This window comes from Lethenteron reissneri, chromosome 68, assembly GCF_015708825.2.
Source record: "Lethenteron reissneri isolate LAM-NWPU_2019-01 chromosome 68, ASM1570882v1, whole genome shotgun sequence".
Taxonomy (NCBI): Eukaryota; Metazoa; Chordata; class Hyperoartia; order Petromyzontiformes; family Petromyzontidae; genus Lethenteron; species Lethenteron reissneri.
In genome coordinates this window covers 3,988,596-4,012,092 of record NC_083846.1, presented here as the reverse complement: position 1 = coordinate 4,012,092, position 23,497 = coordinate 3,988,596, and the positions used below count along the sequence as shown (strand labels likewise).

The 23,497-nt window shown below is 44.2% G+C and overlaps 2 protein-coding genes across 2 annotated transcripts in view; one reads left to right on the top strand and one right to left on the bottom strand.

The window, feature by feature from the left end:
• The window catches only part of LOC133360311 (bcl-2 homologous antagonist/killer-like), a 20,645-nt gene extending 7,779 nt beyond the window's left edge, over window positions 1-12,866 (bottom strand). The window contains 7 exon segments of the mRNA XM_061578957.1: window positions 18-223; window positions 4,128-4,271; window positions 6,803-6,846; window positions 6,849-6,941; window positions 6,943-6,953; window positions 7,615-7,751; window positions 12,633-12,866. Of these exon segments, the coding sequence (XP_061434941.1) occupies window positions 18-223; window positions 4,128-4,271; window positions 6,803-6,846; window positions 6,849-6,941; window positions 6,943-6,953; window positions 7,615-7,717 (601 nt within the window). The 5' untranslated portion in view covers window positions 7,718-7,751; window positions 12,633-12,866.
• Window positions 12,867-19,280: 6,414 nt separating this feature from the next.
• The window catches only part of LOC133360388 (protein arginine N-methyltransferase 3-like), a 59,794-nt gene continuing 55,577 nt past the window's right edge, over window positions 19,281-23,497 (top strand). Inside the window, exon 1 of the mRNA XM_061579090.1 lies at window positions 19,281-19,330. Within this exon, the coding sequence (XP_061435074.1) occupies window positions 19,315-19,330 (16 nt within the window). The 5' untranslated portion in view covers window positions 19,281-19,314. The remainder of the gene's footprint in view (window positions 19,331-23,497) is intronic.

Below are 23,497 nucleotides of genomic sequence, written 5' to 3'. Positions count from 1 at the left end.
ACCGTGTACAACCGCGCCTGCCGCGGCAATCTCACTCACCCATCCTCCCTGGCTCACGATCCACAGTGCGATTGTGTGGCTGGAGCGCAGGAATCCGGTGACAAAGCTGACGACGCGGCCAAAGAAGCCGCGCATTCCGCGCTCAAACACCGTCACCGCCAAACGGTAACCGAAGCACATGAGGGCGATGATACGGCCCCAGTTCACTCCGTCCGCAAACAGCCTGGGGGGAGGGGGGGGCGATGACGACAGACATGGGGAGATGGTTAGACTCTACATGGGATAGATCAGAATCTTTATGTATGCCGGAAGAATCCGTTGAACTATAAAGCTCTTCTTTTTACACATGTCCAGTTAGGAGTTGGCACGGGGGACATGGGGAGACGAGTGACACATGGGAGACGGGGGAGATATAGACATGGGGTAGATGGTTAGACACGGGGGACGTGGGAAACACAGGGAGACGGGGTAGATGGTTAGACACGGGGAGACAGGGGAAACACAGGGAGACGGTAGATGGTTAGACACGGGAGACGTGGGGAGACGAGTGACACATGGAGAGACGGGGGAGATAGTTAGACACGGGGAGACAGGGGAGACACGGAGACGGGTAGATGGTTAGACACGGGGAGACAGGGGAAACACAGGGAGACGGGGTAGATGGTTAGACACGCTGAGACGTGGGGAACACAGGGAGACGGGGTAGATGGTTAGACACAGGGGGACGTGGGAAACACAGGGAGACAGGGGAGATGGTTAGACATGGGGGGACGTGGGAAACACAGGGAGACAGGGGAGATGGTTAGACATGGAGTAGACACATGGAGATGGGTGAGATGTTTAGACACTGGGAGACGGGGGGACGCAGGGGAGACGGTAAGATACATGGGGCATGACGACACGTGGTACATGGGGACAAGAAGTCGGTCAGACACAGGGGTGGTGACACGGATACCTGGAAACGTGGTCAGACACGGTGGGACATGGGGAGACCAGAGACATGTTCAGAAACGGGGACACGGAGGGATAAGGGAGACACGTGGTCACAATGACGATGATGCCGTCAGCGATTTTATTGACGACACAATTGAGGAGGAGGACGCTGAAGCTGCTGTTGATGTTAAAGATAACAGTGACGCTATTCATCCGCACGGTAACACGGACACATGCACGCACAGAGAGGGTGATGAAATCTTGGGTGTGCAGGGTACAAGGGTGGAAGTCGAAGATTAAAGTGCAGAGGGTGGAGAGGGAGCATCAATACTTACCCTAAGAGAAGTTGCCAACCGCCAGGATACAGCAGAGCGAGAGAGAAATAAGTAAAAGGCAGAAGACACAACGGGAGATTGAATTGTAGACAGAGTGAGCAGGTGTGAGGTTAAGAATATCTATTTCATTATCGTTGAACCAATTTATCGTTGCGCTATTGTTAACTGGCTGGGTTGAGGTGACCGCATCGGCAGAATGGTGTGCGCGTTGCACAATTAACCCGGTGACCCGAGTTCGATTCCCGGCCGTGACTAACAAGGGAACACGAGTAAATGTGTTTGTGTGTGTGTGTGTACGTGTGCTTGTGTGCATCTGTATACACATGCATGCACGTCTGTTTGTATGTGCAGATGGATTTCAGTGCTAGGGTGTCTCGTGGTCAACTTAGAATTTTGTAAACATGAACACGATAAAGCCAAAACGCGCCCGGGTCTGGTTCTGGAAATACCAACCCTTTGCACATTGGGTGCATGTTAGCAACACCTGCCCCAACAGCCTGCGGAGGCTGTACGGTGAATTCACATTTGATGTGCACGTGTGTGCGTACTCCAACGGTAGAATAGTGGTTCGCGCACGACGTTACGAACAAGCAGAGGTCGCAAACGGGTTTTGATTCCTTACCCGTACCCGGCCGCACCAGGGTCGCAAACGGGTACCCGTACCCGGCCGGGTACGGGTAGCCGTTCCCTACCCGTACCCTACCCGAAATGAGTGACAAACGGTTACTCACCAGTGACTCACGGCCTACCCGTACCCGGCCGCACCAGGGTCGCAAACGGCTACCCGTACCCGGCCGGGTACGGGTAGCCGGGTATCGGGTAGGGTACGGGTATCGGGTACCTGGTTGCGACCTCTGCAAACAAGGTGTCCCAAGTTTAATTCCCGAACACGGCTAACGCCACCCCGCCCCCTTCCGTGCCGTACAGGAATTAATATATGCTCACCTGTAGCACTTTCCCCAAAAGCCGATATAACACTATATGTTTGTATGGATGTGTCTTCGTGTGTGTATCTGTGAGCGACCCAAGTTTAATTCCCACTCACGACCAAAAACAGTGGCGAATATTTGAAGCGGTCCTCAGCCTCCGCTAGGCATCAAATGAGTACCTGGTGAATCTTAATTTTGGAGCTTTCGTGACTGCAGGAACTATTCTTTGGTTCTTTCGGTTAAGTCACGTCTAAAGATAAAATAATTAATTTAATAATAGCATATAAACTTGCGTGCCGTGCCGCGTCGTCATCTTACTTGCAGCAGCATCACGTTGCCGTCCACTCATTGATATGCTCATTTTTTCTCTGCCCCCTCTCTCTCCACCCCCGCCCCTATATTTAAGGCACCGTCACAGAAACGACCTCTCTTTGTGCCATACGTGTCCTCTCTGTGTCCTTGTGATGTCTGTCTGCTTGTATGTCTGTCTATAGTTTTCTAGTTAGATTTTTGTTGCTATTTCTTTTATGCCTGATGATGATTGCTTGTGTTGCAATCGAAACGTCGTAATATGCTATTAAATAATTTATTATTTTATCTTTAGACGTGACTTAACCGAAAGAACCAAAGAATGAGTACCTGGTGCATTGTGTAAAACATCACCACTGGGGAGACAAAGGCGGCCGACTAGGGCTGGACCCACCCCCTCGTGTGCCGTGCCGGCCTTCATATGTGCTCACTCACAGCACTTGCCCCGACAGTCTATTAAGGCTATGTATGTATGTAGAACTTATTTCGCACTGTACGTAGCCAACCGTGCTAATCGGAGGTGCGGGGAAAGGACAGCAAACTAAACACACAAAGCAGTTGGAAAGAAATTAGTTTTAAAATCTATATTTAAAAGTGCACAGCTCCCGTGGATTCCTATTATAAGGAGAAAGAGCTCATCTTCTTGGTTCTTTCGGTAAAGTCACGTAGAAGGGAAGTAATAAAATAATAAAAATTAAATATAATAAAAGAAAATAATTCTCACGACGTTTCGGCTACAACGCAAGCAGCCGTCTTCTTGGTTCTTTCGGTAAAGTCACGTAGAAGGGAAGTAACAAAATAATAAAAATAAAACATAATAAATAAATAATTCTCACGACGTTTCGGCCACAACGCAAGCAGCCGTTGTAGCCGAAACGTCGTGAGAATTATTTTATTATGTTTTATTTTTATTATTTTATTATTTCCCTTCTACGTGACTTTACCGAAAGAACCAAGAAGATGAATCCCTGCAGTCACGAAAGAAGCTTTAAATCGAAAAAAAAAATGTTTTATTTTTATTATTTTATTACTTCCCTTCTACGTGACTTTACCGAAAGAACCAAGAAGATGAATCCCTGCAGTCACGAAAGAAGCTTTAAATCGAAAAGGAGAAAGAGCGTTCCAGACGGCCGCAGAAGCGCATGTGAAAGCGCCCAATATGGGGGATCTTTGTCTTCGTCATCTACGAGTATGAAACACCCTTCGTACGCCGTGCCGGTCATCGTAGGTGCTCCTCCAAACAAGTAAGCTACACGGGCATTTTCTTGGTTCTTTCGGTAAAGTCACGTAGAATGGAAATAATAAAAATAAAACATAACTAAATAATTCTCACGACGTTTCGGCCACAACGCAAGCAGCCGTCCTCAGGTGGAGAACAGGTCTGTCTTCTTCACCTGAGGACGGCTGCTTGCGTTGTGGCCGAAACGTCGTGAGAATTATTTTGTTATGTTTTATTTTTATTATTTTATTATTTCCATTCTACGTCACTTTACTGAAAGAACCAAGAAGATGAATCCCTGCAGTCACGAAAGCTTTAAATCAAAATTTACACAGGCATTCTTCGTCTTTGTGCGCGCGCGCGTGTGCGTGTATGTATGTGCGTCCCTTTTCACACGCTCACCCCTCAGCCACTTTGTTGAAACATTGGTGCGCTGTCTCAGGCGTGAGTTGCAGCTGAGAGAGGATGCGCTGGAAATCCGGCTCGTAGCGTCGGTTAATGTCGTCTCCCAGGATGGCCAGCTGCCTTCCGACGTGCATGGACGGGCTGCAGACACACAGTATCATTATCATCCAAATCAACAATAGGATCATCAGCATCAATAGCAGCGCAGCATCTTCGATTACACCCTCACTATCATCATCGTGTTATAATAAATCATATTACTGGTATTAACGGCACCACCGGTAACGGAATCGTTGATAGGATAGTCAACAGTACTATCTTCAGCATGAGCAGCAACAGCATTATCATCAGCAGCATAATCTTCGTTTCAACATTGGCATCATTATTAGCAATATCTTCAGCATTATTCTATCAACAGCATCACTGTCATTACCACTATCATCAAAAAGGGTCAATAATTTAACACAACAAAGGCTCATTCCTAGCAGCGTGCTTCAGCCGCACCGAACCTCACAATAATAATATCCAGGGCCTCCCTTGGCTCCTCCCACCCTCAACCAGTATATATACAAGGACTGTTTTCTTGAAATTTCTCTCACTTGATACAGCTATCGTGCTGTGACGGTTCCACCTGAAGACGGAAGCTTGTGTTGCCTCCGAAACGTCGTGATTTTTATTTTATTTTTTTTAATTTTTATTTTTTTACCTACGTGACTTTACCGAAAAAACCTAAGAATAATAATTTAACACTCAGGTAACAGATATAACTTAGAAAGCAAAACAAGAAACATAACTAGAGTTTGGCAGGACATCAAGCTAGCACCTCCGATTAACACGGTTGGTCACATACTGTGCGAAAGAACTTCAACATGCATACATACATACAGATGGGCAAATTTAACAAGGCAATGAAGTCTTCTTGGTTCTTTCGGTAAAGTCACGTAGAAGGGAAGTAATAAAATAATAAAAATAAAACATAATAAAACAATTCTCACGACGTTTCGGCCACAACGCAAGCAGCCGTCCTCAGGTGAAAACCAGGTCCGTCGAGGCGACAGAGTCTGAATGAAACAGCACACGGGCTTGGAGCATATATATAAGCTGGGCGCATTGACAAAGGAATTTGCATATCAACAGGAATTTAGCATATTTATGGGAAATGCAGGAATGTAATTAGTACTGCATATGCATGTGCATTATGCAGGATATTTTTTTTTTCACCTGAGGACGGCTGCTTGCGTTGTGGCCGAAACGTCGTGAGAATTGTTTTATTATGTTTTATTTTTTTTATTTTATTACTTCCCTTCTACGTGACTTTACCGAAAGAACCAAGAAGATGAATCCCTGCAGTCACGAAAGCTTTAAATCGAAATTTAAGGCAATGAAGGCCGATGGAGGGAAGGAGGAAGCAAAGTAGACAGACGATGAGATGGAGGAACAAGAATTTAAACTAGATTTGAAGCTTTCGTGACTGCAAGGCAGAGGTGGCAACCGGGTACCCGATACCCGTACCCTACCTGATACCCGGCTACCCGTACCCGGCCGGGTACGGGTACCCGTTTGCGACCCTGGTGCGGCCGGTACGGGTAGGCCGTGAGTCACTGGTGAGTCACCGTTTGTCACTCATTTCCCAACGTCTTGTCTCTTCTCACAATTCAAGTTCCTAGAATCAACCCACCCGCGCCTGCAACGTGGCTTCATCCCAGAGGTCGCAATCGGGTACCCGTACCCTGCCCGATACCCGGCGGGTACAGGTAGCCGGGTATCGGGTAGGGTATGGGGTACCCGATTGCGACCCTGGTGCAAGGATTCATACTCTTAGGTTTTTTTTCCGGTAAAGTCACGTAGGGTAAAAATAAATAACAGTAAATGTAGCTGTGACGGTCCCACCTGATGACGGAAACTTGTGTTGCCTCCGAAACGTCGTGATTTATTATTTTATTTCTAATATTTATATTTTTATTTCTATTATTTTTATTATTTATTTTTACCTACGTGACTTTGCCGAAAAAACCTAAGAGTAAGAACTGAAACTTTTTTAATTTTATTTTACCAGGTCAGGCCCACTGAGCTGTACAGTTCTTTTTCCCATGCGATCTAGCCACAAATGATAGAAAATGAAATAAAAATTAATTAAAATAAAATAAATCACGACGTTTCGGAGGCAACACAAGTCTCCGTCATCAGGTGGGACCGTCACAACCAGATTTGCTGCATCAAGTGATACTCCGAAACCGTCGTGATTTTTAATTATTTTATTTTTTATAATTTTTAATTTAATTTTTTACCTACGTGACTTACCGAAAAACTTAAGAGTATGAATTCTTTGCAGTCACGAAAGCTCTCAAATCTAGAATTAACACAATATGACTAGCTCAACTAAAGTGGTTATCGCGTGGAAATTATAACAGCAGCTAGAGGACCCAGAGAAAAATTCACACGACCTACAGGGAGGGACAAGAAAACTCAAATATACAGGAGTCAAGGTCGCGGATTCAAACCCACGGCCTCCCTGTCTACTAGGCAAGGTATTAAACTTTCGCTCCTCCAATATCGGCACTGGTTGGCTACGTACAATGCGAAAGAAGTTCAACACACACACAATATATAGAATATCACACCACCACAGAGTATGAATCATCAGAAGGCACGTGACGGATCGGCGAGTGTACCTTAGTGGGTCTGCTGACACCTCCATGATCTCGGGCATCGCCGGGTTGTTAAGAGGCCGTTCTCCTGGCCATCGTTGCTGAGCTCGGTCTGGAAGCGGTGGTACGCGTAGCTACGGAACACATCCTCCGCTTGCTGGGTCTACACTCTCCTCTGGCACGGGGGTGGGGATCAGACGCGGGGAAATATTTATTATGAGCAGAAGCGTCGCTGTCATCGCGATCATCAAATACGTTAAACGTAGCATCACTATCGTCACCTTCTTTGGTTCTTTTCGGTAAAGTCACGTAGAAGGGAAGTAATAAAATAATACAAATAAAACAGAATAAAATAATTCTCACTAATTATTTGAGAATTATTCACTATTATTTTGAGAATTATTTTTTGTGTTTTATTTTTATTATTTTATTACTTCCCTTCCACGTGACTTTACCGAAAGAACCAAGAAGATGAATCCCTGCAGTCACGAAAGCTTTAAATCGAAAACTATCGTCAACCGTCGTCAAGTGTTAAACGGAGCATTACTGTCATCATTATCGTCATCAATACCATCGCTATCATTCATTTAATGCGCTTTTTACTCTGGAGGTCAGTAGCTGCGCTTTATGGGAAGTCAACATCGCATGTAACACGTGTCTCATGTGCAACGACATGGAATGCTTTGATGTTGCTTTGATGTTGCCTGCCGGCCGAGTCGCCCTTGAAAAGCAGCTTCTTAGCGCAATGGACTTTACTCTTACAATAAGCTTCTGTTAATGATCAAGGGATTTATCACTGCTGCTGCTGCTGTTGTTGTTGCTGGTGGGGTCATTACCGGTGTCCGGCAACAGGGTGGACGGACGGCGTGTTTTCTGGAACGGCGGCGTCGGTGGCGGAAAAAACCCATCGTCCCCATCTCCGTCGCCTCCACTCGCCATTTCACGTCTTGAGACCGGGACACACCAGGGCACACTGGGGACAAGGGAGGTGGGGGGGCGGACACGGGTGATACGGTGAGACGTGCAGACGTGCGAGACGCACATGCATACAAAGTCAGACAAAACAGAGGTTGATATGGCAACAAGGAAGAAAGAGTCTTGGGGCAAATGTGGACAGAGACAAAGGGGACAGGAGGATGACACCCACACGGCAGAGGTCGCAACCGGGTACCCGATACCCGTACCCTACCCGATACCCGGCTACCCGTACCCGGCCGGGTACGGGTACCCGTTTGCGACCCTCGTGCGGCCGGGTACGGGTAGGCCGTGAGTCACTGGTGAGTAACTGGTACAAAACTGACACCCTTTATTCAAGGCATCATGTTTGCAATAACCACAACACAAGTAGTCAAAAAATCAAACAAAAAGAAGCAACTCTGATAATGATAATAATATGCACTGTCCTTGAAGTTGATTGGTCCACACCCGAGACGGCTTTCTTTAGAGCCTAGTCCCCATTGGTGTGGACCAGATGACACCAGAAGGCGTACAACTCAAACACAGTGCAATATAAGAGTATTGAAAGGCTCGGGGTAAGCATTTACACTATGAGATCTCTTTTACCAGTGGCAAAATATAATAGTAGGTTTTTACCCTTTTAAACTGGTACAAAACTGACACCTTTATTCAAGGCATCATGTTTGCAATAACCACGGGTACGGTTACCCATTTGCGACCCTGGTGCAGCCGGGTATGGGTAAGGAATCAAAACCCGTTTGCGACCTCTGCCACACGGGAACACGGGGAAATGGGACACGCACCAATAAACAGTCGCCACTAGGCGGCGGTGAAGTCACCATGTTGCTTGTGCAAGGCTCTGGGAACTTTGAAGCGCACACACACAGGGACTGAGGCACGCGATGGGGGGGGGGGGGGGGAAGATACGCATAGGGTAAAAAAACAGGAACTTGAGGACACAAAGGCATAGGGGACGTGAGAATGTGTAACTTGATAATGCAAAGCAACTTTCCTCACATTTTCAATCAGCGCGTAATGTCGGCTACGCCGTACAGATCGCGGATCACGAGGATCGATGAACGAAGAAGTTGCAAGGAAGCGTAGAGGTCGGTTGGGGTTAGAGGCGTGCTCGGAATTAGTGAGAAACCGGCAGAAAAGAGGAACACGCACCGAAAGAGAACCACGTGAACCGGGGGACATTTAATTAGGGACCACAAGAACCACGAGGAAAGGAAGTTGTCCAGGGCAGGAAACATCATAATGAAACTTGAAAAAAACATTTATTTTACCATGTAAGGTCCACTGAAGGTACACAGATAGCTCTCTTTCAAAAGCAACCTGGCTATCACCAATGATTGCCCAACAAAATGACTTATCACGCGGGGATTTATAGCACACTAAATACTCTTTAAGTGCACGTTTAAACATGTGTACGGGAAAAAAACAGGAACTGGGAGAAAAATGCATGCCACCACGGGGAAAGAGAGACACCGCAAACTCCAAATATACAGCAGGCGTCAGGACAGGGCCCCGAACCCAATGACCTCCTGTATACCAGGCGACGTGGTTAACATCTCCTAGCCACCGTGGTGATGATGATGATGAAATACGCAACTCCAAATATACAGCAGGCGTCATGGTCGGGATCGAACCAATGACCTCTGTCTACCAGGCGAAGTGGTTAACATCTCCTAGTCACCGTGATGATGATGAGAAACGCAAACTCCAAATATACAGCAGGCGTCATGGTCGGGATCGAACCCATGACACTCCTGTCTACCAGGCGAGGTGGTTAACATCTCCTAGCCATCGTGATGATGATGAGAGACGCAAATTAAAATGTACAACAGCAAGCGTCAGGGTCGGGATCGAACCCACGACCTCCTGTATACCAGGCGAGGTGGTTAACATCTCCTAGCCACCGTGGTGATGATGATGATGAAATACGCAAACTACAAATATACAGCAGGCGTCATGGTTGGGATCGAACCCATGACCTCCTGTCTACCAGGCGAGGTGGTTAACATCTCCTAGCCACCGTGGTGATGATGAAAGACGCAAACTCCAAATATACAGCAGCAGGCGTCAGGGTCGGGATCGAACCCACGACCTCCTGTATACCAGGCGAGGTGGTTAACATCTCCTAGCCATCGTGATGATGATGAGAGACGCAAATTAAAAATGTACAACAGCAAGCGTCAGGGTCGGGATCGAACCCACGACCTCCTGTATACCAGGCGAGGTGGTTAACATCTCCTAGCCACCGTGGTGATGATGATGAAATACGCAAACTACAAATATACAGCAGGCATCATGGTCCGGATCGAACCCATGACCTCCTGTCTACCAGGCGAGGTGGTTAACATCTCCTAGTCACCGTGATGATGATGATGAGAAACGCAAAGTCCAAATATACAGCAGCAGGCGTCAGGGTCGGGATCGAACCCACGACCTCCTGTATCCCAGGCGAGATAGTTAACATCTCCTAGTCACCGTGATGATGATGAGAAACGCAAAGTCCAAATATACAGCAGCAGGCGTCATGGTCGGGATCGAAACCCACGACCTCCTGTATACCAGGCGAGATAGTTAACATCTCCTAGTCACCGTGATGATGATGAGAAACGCAAAGTCCAAATATACAGCAGCAGGCGTCATGGTCGGGATCGAACCCACGACCTCCTGTATCCCAGGCGAGGTAGTTAACATCTCACAACCACCCAGTTAGGGGGGCGGAGAAGAGGAAGAAGATAAAGCGACGAAATCAGGATGGTGGTAACGTTTGTCACGTAAACAGAAAATTCCAATTCGTTGCGAATACAGCACACCGATACAGCGGGTTTAACGACACGTTTATACACTATGGGAACCTCATTTGCCAGTAAAAATATGATAATTTTACCCTTCTATCTGGCAACAAAACTGACACCTTTTTACAAGGAGTCATGTTTCCATAGACCGCAATACCTGCAGTCATAATACAAACAAAAGACATAACTCTGATAATGTGCACTGTCCTTGGTCCAACACCATGTGAGACTAGGCTCTAAGGAAAGCTGTCTCGGGTGTGGACCAATCAACTTCAAGGACAGTGCATACATTATCAGAGTTATGTTCTTTTGTTTGTATTATGACTGCAGGTATTGTGGTCTATGCAAACATGACTCCTTGTAAAAAAGGTGTCAGTTTTGTTGCCAGATAGAAGGGTAAAAAAACAATTATGACACGTTGATATTCACGCGATCTAACCAAAAAACAACCTGTATTATGGATAATATTGATCGCGAAAGCCTTCGTGTTAAACTCATATCGTTCTTAAATTTGGAGCTTGCTTGTGTTGCAATCGAAACGTCGTATGCTATTATTTAATTTATTATTTTTTCTTTATACGTGACTTTACCAAAAGAACCAAAGAGTAACTCACTCATATCGTTGTTTGTATTGATTGTCGCTGCCCCCTACTGGACATATGTGGGGGAAAATAGCTTTGTAACTCATCGGATTTCCCCCAATTCTGACATTGTATCTATAAGCAGGACTACAATTTTTTCTCTCGGATGCAATGGGGCGATGATTGGCCTGCTTGACACTCTTGCCTTTCCTCCGAGACATTCCACATTCCCGGGGCAGGGCTCAGTTTGTCCAACAAGGCAACCGCAATAGTCAGTTTGACCTTCAAAACAATGCCTCGGTAAGGTGGACATTGGTAGTAAAGCATCGTAGTCAATCGATTGAATGTTTGTTTTCTTACTTCAAGTGCCTGCATGGCCTCCTAAACAAAGTAGGCATCGGCGTGCATTACAGCCAATCGATACAACTTTATTTTATGTGCCAATATCGTCCCTTAATAACGTAGCCGTTGGTAGTAATCATTAGACAATCGATACTTTATTTAACTTTATGTGCCAATATTGTCCCTTAATAAAGTAGGCATTAGTAGTAATCGTTATAGACAATCGATACAACTTTATTTTACTTTATGTGCCCATATCGTCCCTTAATGAAATAGGCATTAGTAGTAATCATTAGACAATCGATACAACTTTATTTTACTTTACGTGCCTATATTGTCCCCTAATAAAGTAAGGCGTTGGTAGTTAATAATTGTAGCAGACCGGGCACGGTAAACAGAGGGTTTGGAGACATTTCGCGTACAAATTACAACAATAACAATTATTATAACACAACACATTAATGAGTTTTAAGGTGGAAAAAATATATACTATAACATCCGATGGGCAAGGGCGTTGTTATATGACCTTTATACACCGTGTATACATGTAAACTTGTGTAGTAACAGTTGCTAATAGTAACAATTGTGTAATACTCTGCGTATATTAGTGTTTTACACGTCGGCTTTGTGTATTTGCTCTCCAACACAACCGGTGTTAGTAACGAATTGGCACGTTTCGTTTACGCGACACACCTTTGACTAATCGTCTGTCGGGTTTAACAAACACATTTATATTTACGCGATCGAACCCCCCCCAAAAAAACTGTATTATGTATTAGTTTGTGTTGTTTAGCGCGTTTGTTAATGTATTTCTGCGGGCAAAAGCCTTCGCAAGGCCGCGTCGTTCACGGGGCTTGGTTGACCGTACTTCACCACGGTGGTAAGTGCGGTAATACATCCATACAACACACTTTAACTTTAACTCTATGTACACACACAGTGGTTTATCACACCGGTAAATATACACAAGCATAGCATTATGGCTACGTTAAGAAATACACGCAAGTATACGCATCTCACAGCGATGCAACCCGCCTTAAAATTTACTTAAAAGTTTAAAAAACATCTTCAGAGACGTGAACATTCGCTCGAAAGATACACACGAAAGACTTTTATGCCCCCCCCCCCAAAAAAAACTAAAATGTAACAAGTTTCATTATTTACCTCAATTTCTCAAGTTCCAACGGCGTCTTCTTCTCAAATCGACCACCAACAACCGAAGATCGGCGTTAAAAACACGGAATGTCACACAAGGAGATGTATCTATAAGACACAATCAATAAACTGAGGTACGTTAGGTAGGGGATTTGTTAAAAGTAAAAACTTTTAACCCTCTTACAACTTAGCCGCAACGCCTCACGAGACAAGATGTGGACAATCTAGGCCGGACACTCAACGAAAACCGTAACACGGATAAGCCTAGACACACCCCTTGCCCCGCCCCTCGTTACCATAGTTTCCGGCACGTGACCCCGCGGGCAGCCAATGAGCGCGCGTGCCCCGCCCTATGCTTATCCAGACTATGCAATAAAAACGAGCGGTGGGAGGGGGTTGGCGGTTAACTTGGCCATTTTTTTTGGCGGGAACGTTTCCTTGAGTGACGTCACCGCCGTAGCCGCCCCCCCCGCGATGATCTCATGGGGTGACGTCACCGCCGTCGTTGCCCCCCCCCCCGCGATGATCTCATGGGGTGACGTCACCGCCGTCGCCGCTGCCCCTCCCCCCCGCGATGATCTCATGGGGTGACGTCACCGCCGTAGCCGCCCCCTCCCCCCCGCGATGATCTCATGGGGTGACGTCACCGCACGTATAGCGGGCGTTGGGCTATTTATAGAAGGGTGTTACGTCATCGCTGATGACGTAGCTATGACTATGGTGGTCTCTATCCACTGCTTTAAGTTCATTTATTAGTATTCTTAGGTTTTTTTTTCGGTAAAGTCACGTGACTTTACCGAAGAAAAAACCCCCCAAAAAACCTAAGAATATGAATACTTGCAGTCACGAAAGCTTCAAATCTAGAATTCATTTCTTAGGTATAGCCCTGTGAGCCATTCGGCTCTTGAATCGGGTGCAACCGCAACAAACAAAAAACAAAAACATGAAAACATCTTAAAGTGAATATGTGACTGAGTGCAAACAGAAAATCCAAGAAAAGACAGCAAAATATTGCAGAAAAAGCACCGTACACCAACGCTGTGTGCAAAAATCCCAGTGGGATGCAAGTCAAACAACAACAACAACCACAAGACAACTTAGATTAAGGCCATCAGTCTAACTCTGTACAACAACAAACAAACATGGCCAAACCAAAAAACTTATCGAAAATCACCAAAATAAAGCCATAAAAGCAATGAAACAGTGATCACTGCTGGATGAAGGGTCCGTCAATTTCCATCCGACCATCACCACGAAAAAACAACAACGACCAATTAGTTTCAAAGACAACGCATTTATTATCAGAGTGTGTTTTTTGTTTGCATTCTGACCACAAGTACTGTAGTTAATGCAGACATGAGTCCTCGTCAAAAGGTTTCAGTTTGGTGTTTTAACAACTTAACACAGCTGTTTTGGTGCCATAACAAGTATAACCCGTAAAAACTAAGTTTTTACTATAAATCCTTTATATGCGTGGCGGCTAGAGTCATCTCGTCCTCTGGCTTGAGATGGCTGCCACCTATGGGTCAGATGATTGTCTGCCAGTATAAAGCAATTGGTAATTAAATATTTAATTTGTTTTCCCTAAACAGTGTAAATTTTTTGAAAAAATTTTCACGAACATTAATTGTCTCGCACAACGAGTCTGTGTGCAAAATGTCAGCTCGATTGGATCACGGGAAGTGGGTTAAAAAACGACCGAAAGATTTGCACGGTCGTAAGCAAGCAAGCAAGCACGCAAGCAAGCAAGCGAACTTAATATAAAGGATTTAAAAAGGGGGAAAACCCTATTCTCACGTGAAGCTGTTTTTGTCAGAGATGTCCAGGAGGGGCACCGAGTGCTTTGAGAAGCATTTAGATCGAGTCGCATGCTAATTAGCCACGGTTGGACTATGTACGGTGCGAAAGAAGTTCAACGTGCATACATAGACTCACATAGAGACCCATAGACTCACAGAGACTCGTAAACTCACACAGAGACATAGACTTACACAGAGACTCATATACTCACAGACATACCCATAGACTTACACTGAAACGCGTAAACTCACACAGAGACTCGTAAACTCACACAGAGACCCATGGACTCACACAGAGACTCGTAAACTCGCACAGAGACCCATATACTCACACAGAGACCCATAGACTCACACAGAGACTCGTAGACTCACACAGAGACCCATAAACTCACACAGAGACCCATAGACTCACAGAGACTCATAGACTCACACAGAGACTCGTAAACTCACACAGAGACCCATAGACTCACACAGAGACTCGTAGACTCACACAGAGACTCGTAAACTCACACAGAGACTCGTAGACTCACACAGAGACTCGTAAACTCACACAGAGACTCGTAAACTCACACAGAGACCCGTAAACTCACACAGAGACTCATAGACTCACACAGAGACCCATAGACTCACACAAAGACCCATAGACTCTCACAGAGACTCATAGACTCACACAGAGACCCATAGACTCACACAGAGACTCGTTAACTCACACAGAGACCGATAGACTCACAGAGACCCATAGACTCACACAGAGACTCATAGACTCACACAGAGACCCATAGACTCACACAGAGACCCATAGACTCACACAGAGACCCATAGACTCACACAGAGACCGATAGACTCACAGAGACCCATAGACTCACACAGAGACTCATAGACTCACACAGAGACCCATAGACTCACACAGAGACCCATAGACTCACACAGAGACCCATAGACTCGCACAGAGACCCATAGACTCACACAGAGACACTTCATAATACCCTCGAGTCGTGTACATGAATCCTGTAATAATCTGTAAAATCAAGCAAAAGCTTAAAAGTGAGCCCAAATTTCATCAGGCTGAGATGTTAGCAGAAGGTAAGGCTGCTAACACGTTAATTACAGGAGAGGGTGCATTTTCCTGGACATCTCTGGTTGTACCAACGTTGAGGCAACGTTGGGATGTGGTGAGAATGGTTGGCCCAACGTTGAGGCAACGTTGGGTTGTGGTGAGAATGATTGGACCAACGTTGAGGCAACGTTGGGCTGTGGTTAGAATGGTTGGACCAACGTTGAGGCAACGTTGGGCTGTGGTGAGAATGGTTGGACCAACGTTGAGGCAACGTTGGGCTGTGGTGAGAATGGTTGGACCAACGTTGAGGGAACGTTGGGCTGTGGTGAGAATGGTTGGACCAACGTTGAGGCAACGTTGGGCTGTGGTTAGAATGGTTGGACCAACGTTGAGGCAACGTTGGGATGTGGTGAAAATGGTTGGACCAACGTTGAGGGAACGTTGGGTTGTGGTGAGAATGGTTGGCCCAACGTTGTGGCAACGTTTGGCTGTGGTTAGAATGGTTGGACGAATGTTGAGGCAACGTTGTGTTGTGGTTAGAATGGTTGGACCAACGTTGAGGCAACGTTGGGCTGTGGTGAGAATGGTTGGACCAACGTTGAGGGAACGTTGGGCTGTGGTTAGAATGGTTGGACCAACGTTGAGGCAACGTTGGGCTGTGGTGAGAATGGTTGGACCAACGTTGAGGCAACGTTGGGATGTGGTGAGAATGGTTGGACCAACGTTGAGGCAACGTTGAGATGTGGTGAGAATGATTGGACCAACGTTGAGGTAACGTTGGGATGTGGTGAGAATGGTTGGACCAACGTTGAGGCAACGTTGAGATGTGGTGAGAATGGTTGGCCCAACGTTGAGGGAACGTTGGGATGTGGTGAGAATGGTTGTACCAACGTTGAGGCAACGTTGGGCTGTGGTGAGAATGGTTGGACCAACGTTGAGGCAACGTTGGGATGTGGTGAGAATGGTTGGACCAACGTTGAGGGAACGTTGGGTTGTGGTGAGAATGGTTGGCCCAACGTTGTGGCAACGTTTGGCTGTGGTTAGAATGGTTGGACGAACGTTGAGGCAACGTTGGGATGTGGTGAGAATGGTTGGACGAACGTTGAGGCAACGTTGGGCTGTGGTGAGAATGGTTGGACCAACGTTGAGGGAACGTTGGGCTGTGGTGAGAATGGTTGGACCAACGTTGAGGCAACGTTGGGCTGTGGTGAGAATGGTTGGACCAACGTTGAGGCAACGTTGGGCTGTGGTGAGAATGGTTGGCCCAACGTTGAGGCAACGTTGGGCTGTGGTGAGAATGGTTGGACCAACGTTGAGGCAACGTTGGGTTGTGGTGAGAATGGTTGGCCCAACGTTGTGGCAACGTTTGGCTGTGGTTAGAATGGTTGGACGAACGTTGAGGCAACGTTGGGTTGTGGTTAGAATGGTTGGAGCAACGTTGAGGCAACGTTGGGTTGTGGTGAGAATGGTTGTACCAACGTTGAGGCAACGTTGGGATGTGGTGAGAATGGTTGTACCAACGTTGAGGCAACGTTGGGATGTGGTGAGAATGGTTTTACCAACGTTGAGGCAATGTTGGGCTGTGGTTAGAATGGTTGGTTCAACGTTCCACCTTTAATGAGTGTGGAGTTTTGCCAACAATAACTGGGCCAAACATTTTTTTCTTGAGTTTTCAAAGAACGCATGAAGTTATAGCATTGCGAAATACTGTTTGCGTGTGACTAATGTGCTAAAAATAAACGTGAGTGATGACACTTTTGTTTAATATCTCACAAACACAAACACATGAGCTCATTTCGCTTGAGAGTGGTGAGTCATCGTTTCTAAATATAGATGCCATCTTCCGCCACCGGAATCGGAAGATGACGCAACCGAACGACGAGAAGACATCTTCCAAAAGTCGGAAGATTCAAACCCCGCCCACTTTCTCCGTCTAATTGATTGAAAGCTTTCGTGACTGCAGGGATTCATCGTCTTGGTTCTTACGGTAAAGTCACGTAGAAGGGAAGTAATAAAATAATAAAAATAAAACATAAAAAAATAATTCTCAAAATAATAGTGAGAATTATTTTATTTTGATAAAATAATAAAAATTAAACATAAAAAAATTATTCTCAAAATAATAGTGAGAATTATTTTATTTTAATAAAATAATAAAAATAAAACAAAAATAATTCTCAAAATAATAGTGAGAATTATTTTATTTTTATAAAATAAAATAATAAAATAAAACAAAAATAATTCTCAAAATAATAGTGATAATTATTTATTATGTTTTATTTTTATTATTGTATTACTTCCCTTCTACGTGACTTTACCGAAAGAACGTGACGATAGTGATGCTACGATTAACGTATTTGATGATTAAACATAATAAAATAATTCTCACGACGTTTCGGCCACAACGCAAGCAGCCGTCCTCAGGTGAAACGTCGTGAGAATTATTTTATTATTATTTTATTTTATCATTTTATTACTTCCCTTCTACGTGACTTTACCGAAAGAACCAAGAAGATGATAAAATTTGATTATTGTTTTATTTTTATTATTTTATCATTTCCCTTCTACGTGACTTTACCGAAAGAACCAAGAATATGATAACATTTGATTATTGTTTTATTTTTATTATTTTATCATTTCCCTTCTACGTGACTTTACCGAAAGAACCAAGAAGATGATAAAATTTGATTATTGTTTTATTTTTATTATTTTATCATTTCCCTTCTACGTGACTTTACCGAAAGAAGCAAGAATATGATAACATTTTATTATGTTTTATTTTTATTATTTTATCATTTCCCTTCTACGTGACTTTACCGAAAGAAGCAAGAATATGATAACATTTTATTATGTTTTATTTTTATTATTTTATCATTTCCCTTCTACGTGACTTTACCGAAAGAACCAAGAATATGATAACATTTTATTATGTTTTATTTTTATTATTTTATCATTTCCCTTCTACGTGACTTTACCGAAAGAACCAAGAATATGATAACATTTTATTATGTTTTATTTTTTATTATTTTATCATTTCCCTTCTACGTGACTTTACCGAAAGAAACAAGAAGATGATAACATTTTATTGTTTTATTTTTATTATTTTATCATTTCCCTTTTACGTGACTTTACCGAAAGAACCAAGAAGAAAATTTGCACTGATGCGGTAAGGGACCGTCTATAAGTGACGTCACACACACACCAATGCTGTACTAGTGACAAATTGGCCACGTTCTGTTTACGTGACAACCCCTCACTAGTTGGCTGTGTCGGGTGGTGGCGGGTTTTGACGACGCAACATTTATACATTTACGCGATCTAACCCCCAAACAGGTATAACCCGTAAAAACAAAGTTTTTCACTATAAATCCTTTATATGCGTGGCGGCTAGAGTCCTCTCGTCCTCTGGCTTGAGATGGCTGCCACCTATGGGTCAGATGATTGTCTGCAGTATTAAGCAATTGGTAATTAAATATTTTAAAACATTTCCCTAAAAAGTGTAAAATTTTGGACATTTTTTTTCACGAACATTAATTGTCTCGCACAACGAGTTTGTGTGCAAAATGTCAGCTCGATTGGATCACGGGAAGTGGGTTAAAAAACAACCGAAAGATTTGCACGGTCCTAAGCAAGCAAGCGAACTTAATATAAAGGATTTAAAAACTTCTATTATGCGTACACACCAAACACGTATAAGATTCATAACAGCGTGACGTCATCTTCTATCGTGTGTCGTGACGTCATGTTCTTCGTGGGGCGTGACGTCATATCTCTCTGTCCTCTCCGGTGACGTCACGGCGGCGCCCAGCGGCATTTCGGCGGCTTTCGAGGCATCATGGCGGCGCCCAGTGGTGGGTTTCTCCACGTGGTTTTCGGAGAGAATATGTGTTCATGCGAACATGTTAACGCGAACAACACGTGTGCACGCGTGCGTAGTGAAGCCTCGCACAGCTCGTTAGCCAGTCAGTTGATTGGTCGGTTGCTTCGTGTTTTTATTAATTAGCGCTGTTAACGAGATTAGCATCATCGGCAGCGCGAATCGGCGAATTGAGTTCCGCCGATTCGCGCTCACGATCAGCAACAACAAAAAGTGGCGAATGTTTTGAACCGGTCATAAGTCTCCCCCATAGGTGTGCAGTGTGTGCTGTGTGTTGTACTGTGTTGTGTGTGTATACTGTGTGTACGGTGTGTTGTGTGTGTATACTGTGTGTTGTGTGTGTACTGTGTTGTGTATACCGTGCATACGGTGTGTATACGTGTTGTGTGTGTGTGTATACTGTGTGTGTTTTTGTGTATACTGTGTGTGTTGTGTGTATGCTGTGTGTGTTGTGTGTATACTGTGTGTGTTGTGTGTATACTGTGTGTGTTGTGTGTATACTGTGTGTATGCTGTGTGTGTGTACTGTGTGTTGTGTATTGTGTGTATACTGTGTGTTGTGTATTGTGTGTATACTGTGTGTTGTGTACTGTGTGTGTGTTGCGTGTATACTGTGTGTTGCGTGTATACTGTGTGTGTGTGTACTGTGTGTTGTGTACTGTGTATACTGTGTGTGTTGTGTGTGTACTGTGTGTTGTGTACTGTGTGTACTGTGTGTTGTGTACTGTGTATACTGTGTGTGTTGTGTGTATACTGTGTGTGTGTTGTGTGTATACTGTGTGTGTGTTGTGTGTATACTGTGTGTGTGTTGTGTGTATACTGTGTGTGTTGTATGTGTATACTGTGTGTATACTGTGTGTGTTGTGTGTATACTGTGTGTATGCTGTGTGTGTGTTGTATGTGTATACTGTGTGTATAGGGAGTAGTGGTGCAGCGGTTAGCGCGCTGCGCTTCGTACCTGGCGAACCGGGTTCGATTTCCGATCGCGACCAACATCAGTGACGTCTGAACCGTGCCTGGACTTCCCCTATGTCGACTGAGCCGACCTAGGGGTTTTCCCTAACGTCAGAACGTTTTTCAAATTTTGTTGCTGTGGATTTCACACCTGACGATGATTGCTTGTGTTGCAGTCGAAACGTCGTGAGAATTTTTATGATGTTATGTTTTTATTATTTTATTATTTCCCTTCTACGTGGTGACTTTACAGAAAGAACCAAGAATATGAATCCCTGCAGCCATGAAAGCTTTAAATCGAATTTTAAGTTAACCTGATACGATTTTTTTTGACAATTTTCCATCTACGATCAGACCACTAACATTTTACCTCCCAAAATTTGTAATTTTCAGCCAAAAAGAAGCACAAAAAGTGTTGACGTCTTCCTGGTTCGACTTATATTTAAAGACGTAGCCATCGGAAACGGCTCCATTTAAATATTCCGTTCTTTTTTATTAGAAAAATGTATGAAATTAATGATCTATAAGGAGAAATGCTACTATATTACCGTTTTCGAATTTTTTAGATGTGAAAATCATTAAATGCGTATTTTTTTCGTTCAAAACTGCTTAAATCCTAAATATCTCAAAAACAATAAAAGATACAACAATGGTTCTCGCTTTCATTTAATTTGGCGTCTATCGCTTTATGAAACAAAAAACCCACACTTATATTTTAAACGGTTTCTGAATGACACAACGCACAAACATGTCCAATTGGTCTTGTTGGTTCTTTCGGTAAAGTCACGTAGAAGGGAAGTAATAAAATAATAAAAATAAAACATAATAAAATAATTCTCACGACGTTTCGGCCACAACGCAAGCAGCCGTTGTAGCTGAAACGTCGTGAGAATTATTTATTATGTTTTATTTTATTATTTTATTACTTCCCTTCTACGTGACTTTACCGAAAGAACCAAGAAGATAAATCCCTGCAGTCACGAAAGCTTTAAATCGAAATTTCCAATTGGCACAACACACTCCCATTCCTGGATATTTTGAAAAAAGTGGCGTTTTTTTTAAACCGCCACTTTTTTTTCAAATTTCCTTGCTGTGGTTTCACACCTGATGACGATTGCTTGTGTTGCAATCGAAACGTCGTGAGAATTTTATTGTTTTACGTGACTTTACCGAAAGAACCAAGAATATAGTATATTGTACTAAAGATTAATTGCCTAAATTACACTGGTCAACACACTTTTTCTGGCACAAGGTATTCCAACGGGTTTAAGGTAATTTTGGGGTGCTGATTCCAAATCTGGCATCAGTGTTTGTCTATCACATCAGGTTTTTGAGATATCAAATATTGCATTTTCAATAAAAACTGCAGATGAAAAATATTGTGGATATCTACATAAATGATATTATAAACACACTATCCTAAAAATACAGCACCGTATTTTAACACTAAAGCAGTCACTGACTCGCAACAACTTGCAATCATAAGTGACGGAGTTAATTTCGGGTAAAATCAATGAAAATGGGGTATGCCGATAGAATACAATGAGATGTGATAGAGCAAATCTGAGATCAGATTTGGAATCAGCACCCTGAAATTAGTCTAAAACAGCTGCAAAAGTCCAGGCCCGATTTTTTATTGTTGACCAGTGTTATTAACAGAAGGTGTGTATCGGATTCATTGCTTCTGTGGCAGATGCTTTCATTTGACAGACGGGACGTAACAGCATAACGCTAAAAGAATACCAAAGAAATATTAAATTCTCTCAAACTCAACTGTTGGCAGTTGCACAACATGATTGCCAACAAGGACACTCGATTTTGATCATGTTGAAGTGTTGTGTAAAACTAATTATTACTGTTTAAAGCTTTCGTGACTGCAAGGATTCATCTTATTGCTTCTTTCGGTAAAGTCACGTAGAAGGGAAATAATAAAATAATAAAAATTCAACATAATCAAATACAATTCTCACGACGTTTCGGCCACAACACAAGCAGCCGTCCTCAGGTGAAGAACAGGTCTGTCGAGAAGACAGCGTCTTTGCTTGCGTTGTGGCCGAAACGTGAGAATTATTTTATTATGTTTTATTTGTATTATTTTATTATTTCCCTTCTACGTGACTTTACCGAAAGAACCAAGAAGATGATTATTACTGGCCGAGACTAATTGGAGAATCCATTGAAATTGACAAAATACAAATCATTTTCACCGCTCTTGACAGCTACAGACTAGTGCGGCCTGGAAGTGTATTATGAAGTAATACATCTTACAATTACAATTCCTTATAGAGGAAACACATGCTAATTAACTGATTACTAATCGATTATATAATTACAATAACCGCCCCACTCCTCCGCCTCTGATCTCTGCACTTGATGGGTTCAGTGATGACATTGTCCCGCTCTATTTAAGACCGGAAGAAGGTGAATTTCTTCACTTTTCTGGCAAAACCGCCCGTTGATGTTGGTTGATGTAATTAGCAGCGAAACGTCCTGCTACTCAAATTGTAAATGTTGTGGATTTACTTTCCAACACTTTAAGATGTTTTCTTGTTCATGTTTTTGCTTGTTGCGGTTGCACCCGACTCAAGAGCCGAATGGCTCACAGGGCTCTAACTAATAAATGAAACTGAACTCAATTGGCGTGTTCTGTTTACGTGACAGACCTTACTGGCTGTGTCGGGTGGTGGAGGGTTATGACACAATTTTACTCACGCGATCTAACGCAAACACATTCTTGCGGAGGGAGCTGGTAGGAACGTTGGGCTGCTTGGTCAATGGCCAGGGTCAACGGCGGCGTGGTGTATTCCGCAAATATGCCCGACTGTGAGGGCGGGCACAAGCCGACGTGAGTAGGTTAAACGTTGAGTTTTATAAGGGCACAACGGGGTGACCAGCCCCTCCCCACCCAGCCCCACCCTCCCCACCCAGCCCTTCCCCACCCAGCCCCTTTCCACCCTTTCCACCCAGCCCCTCCCCACCCTCCCCACCCAGCCCCACCCTCCCCACCCAGCCCCTCCCCACCCAGCCCCTCCCCACCCAGCCCCACCCTCCCCACCCAGCCCCACCCTCCCCACCCAGCCCCACCCTCCCCACCCAGCCCCTCCCTCCCCACCCAGCCCTTCCCTGCACGACGGGACACAATAATCCCCTGTGGGCTGGTGTAACCAGGAGGTTCCTACCAGTAAAAC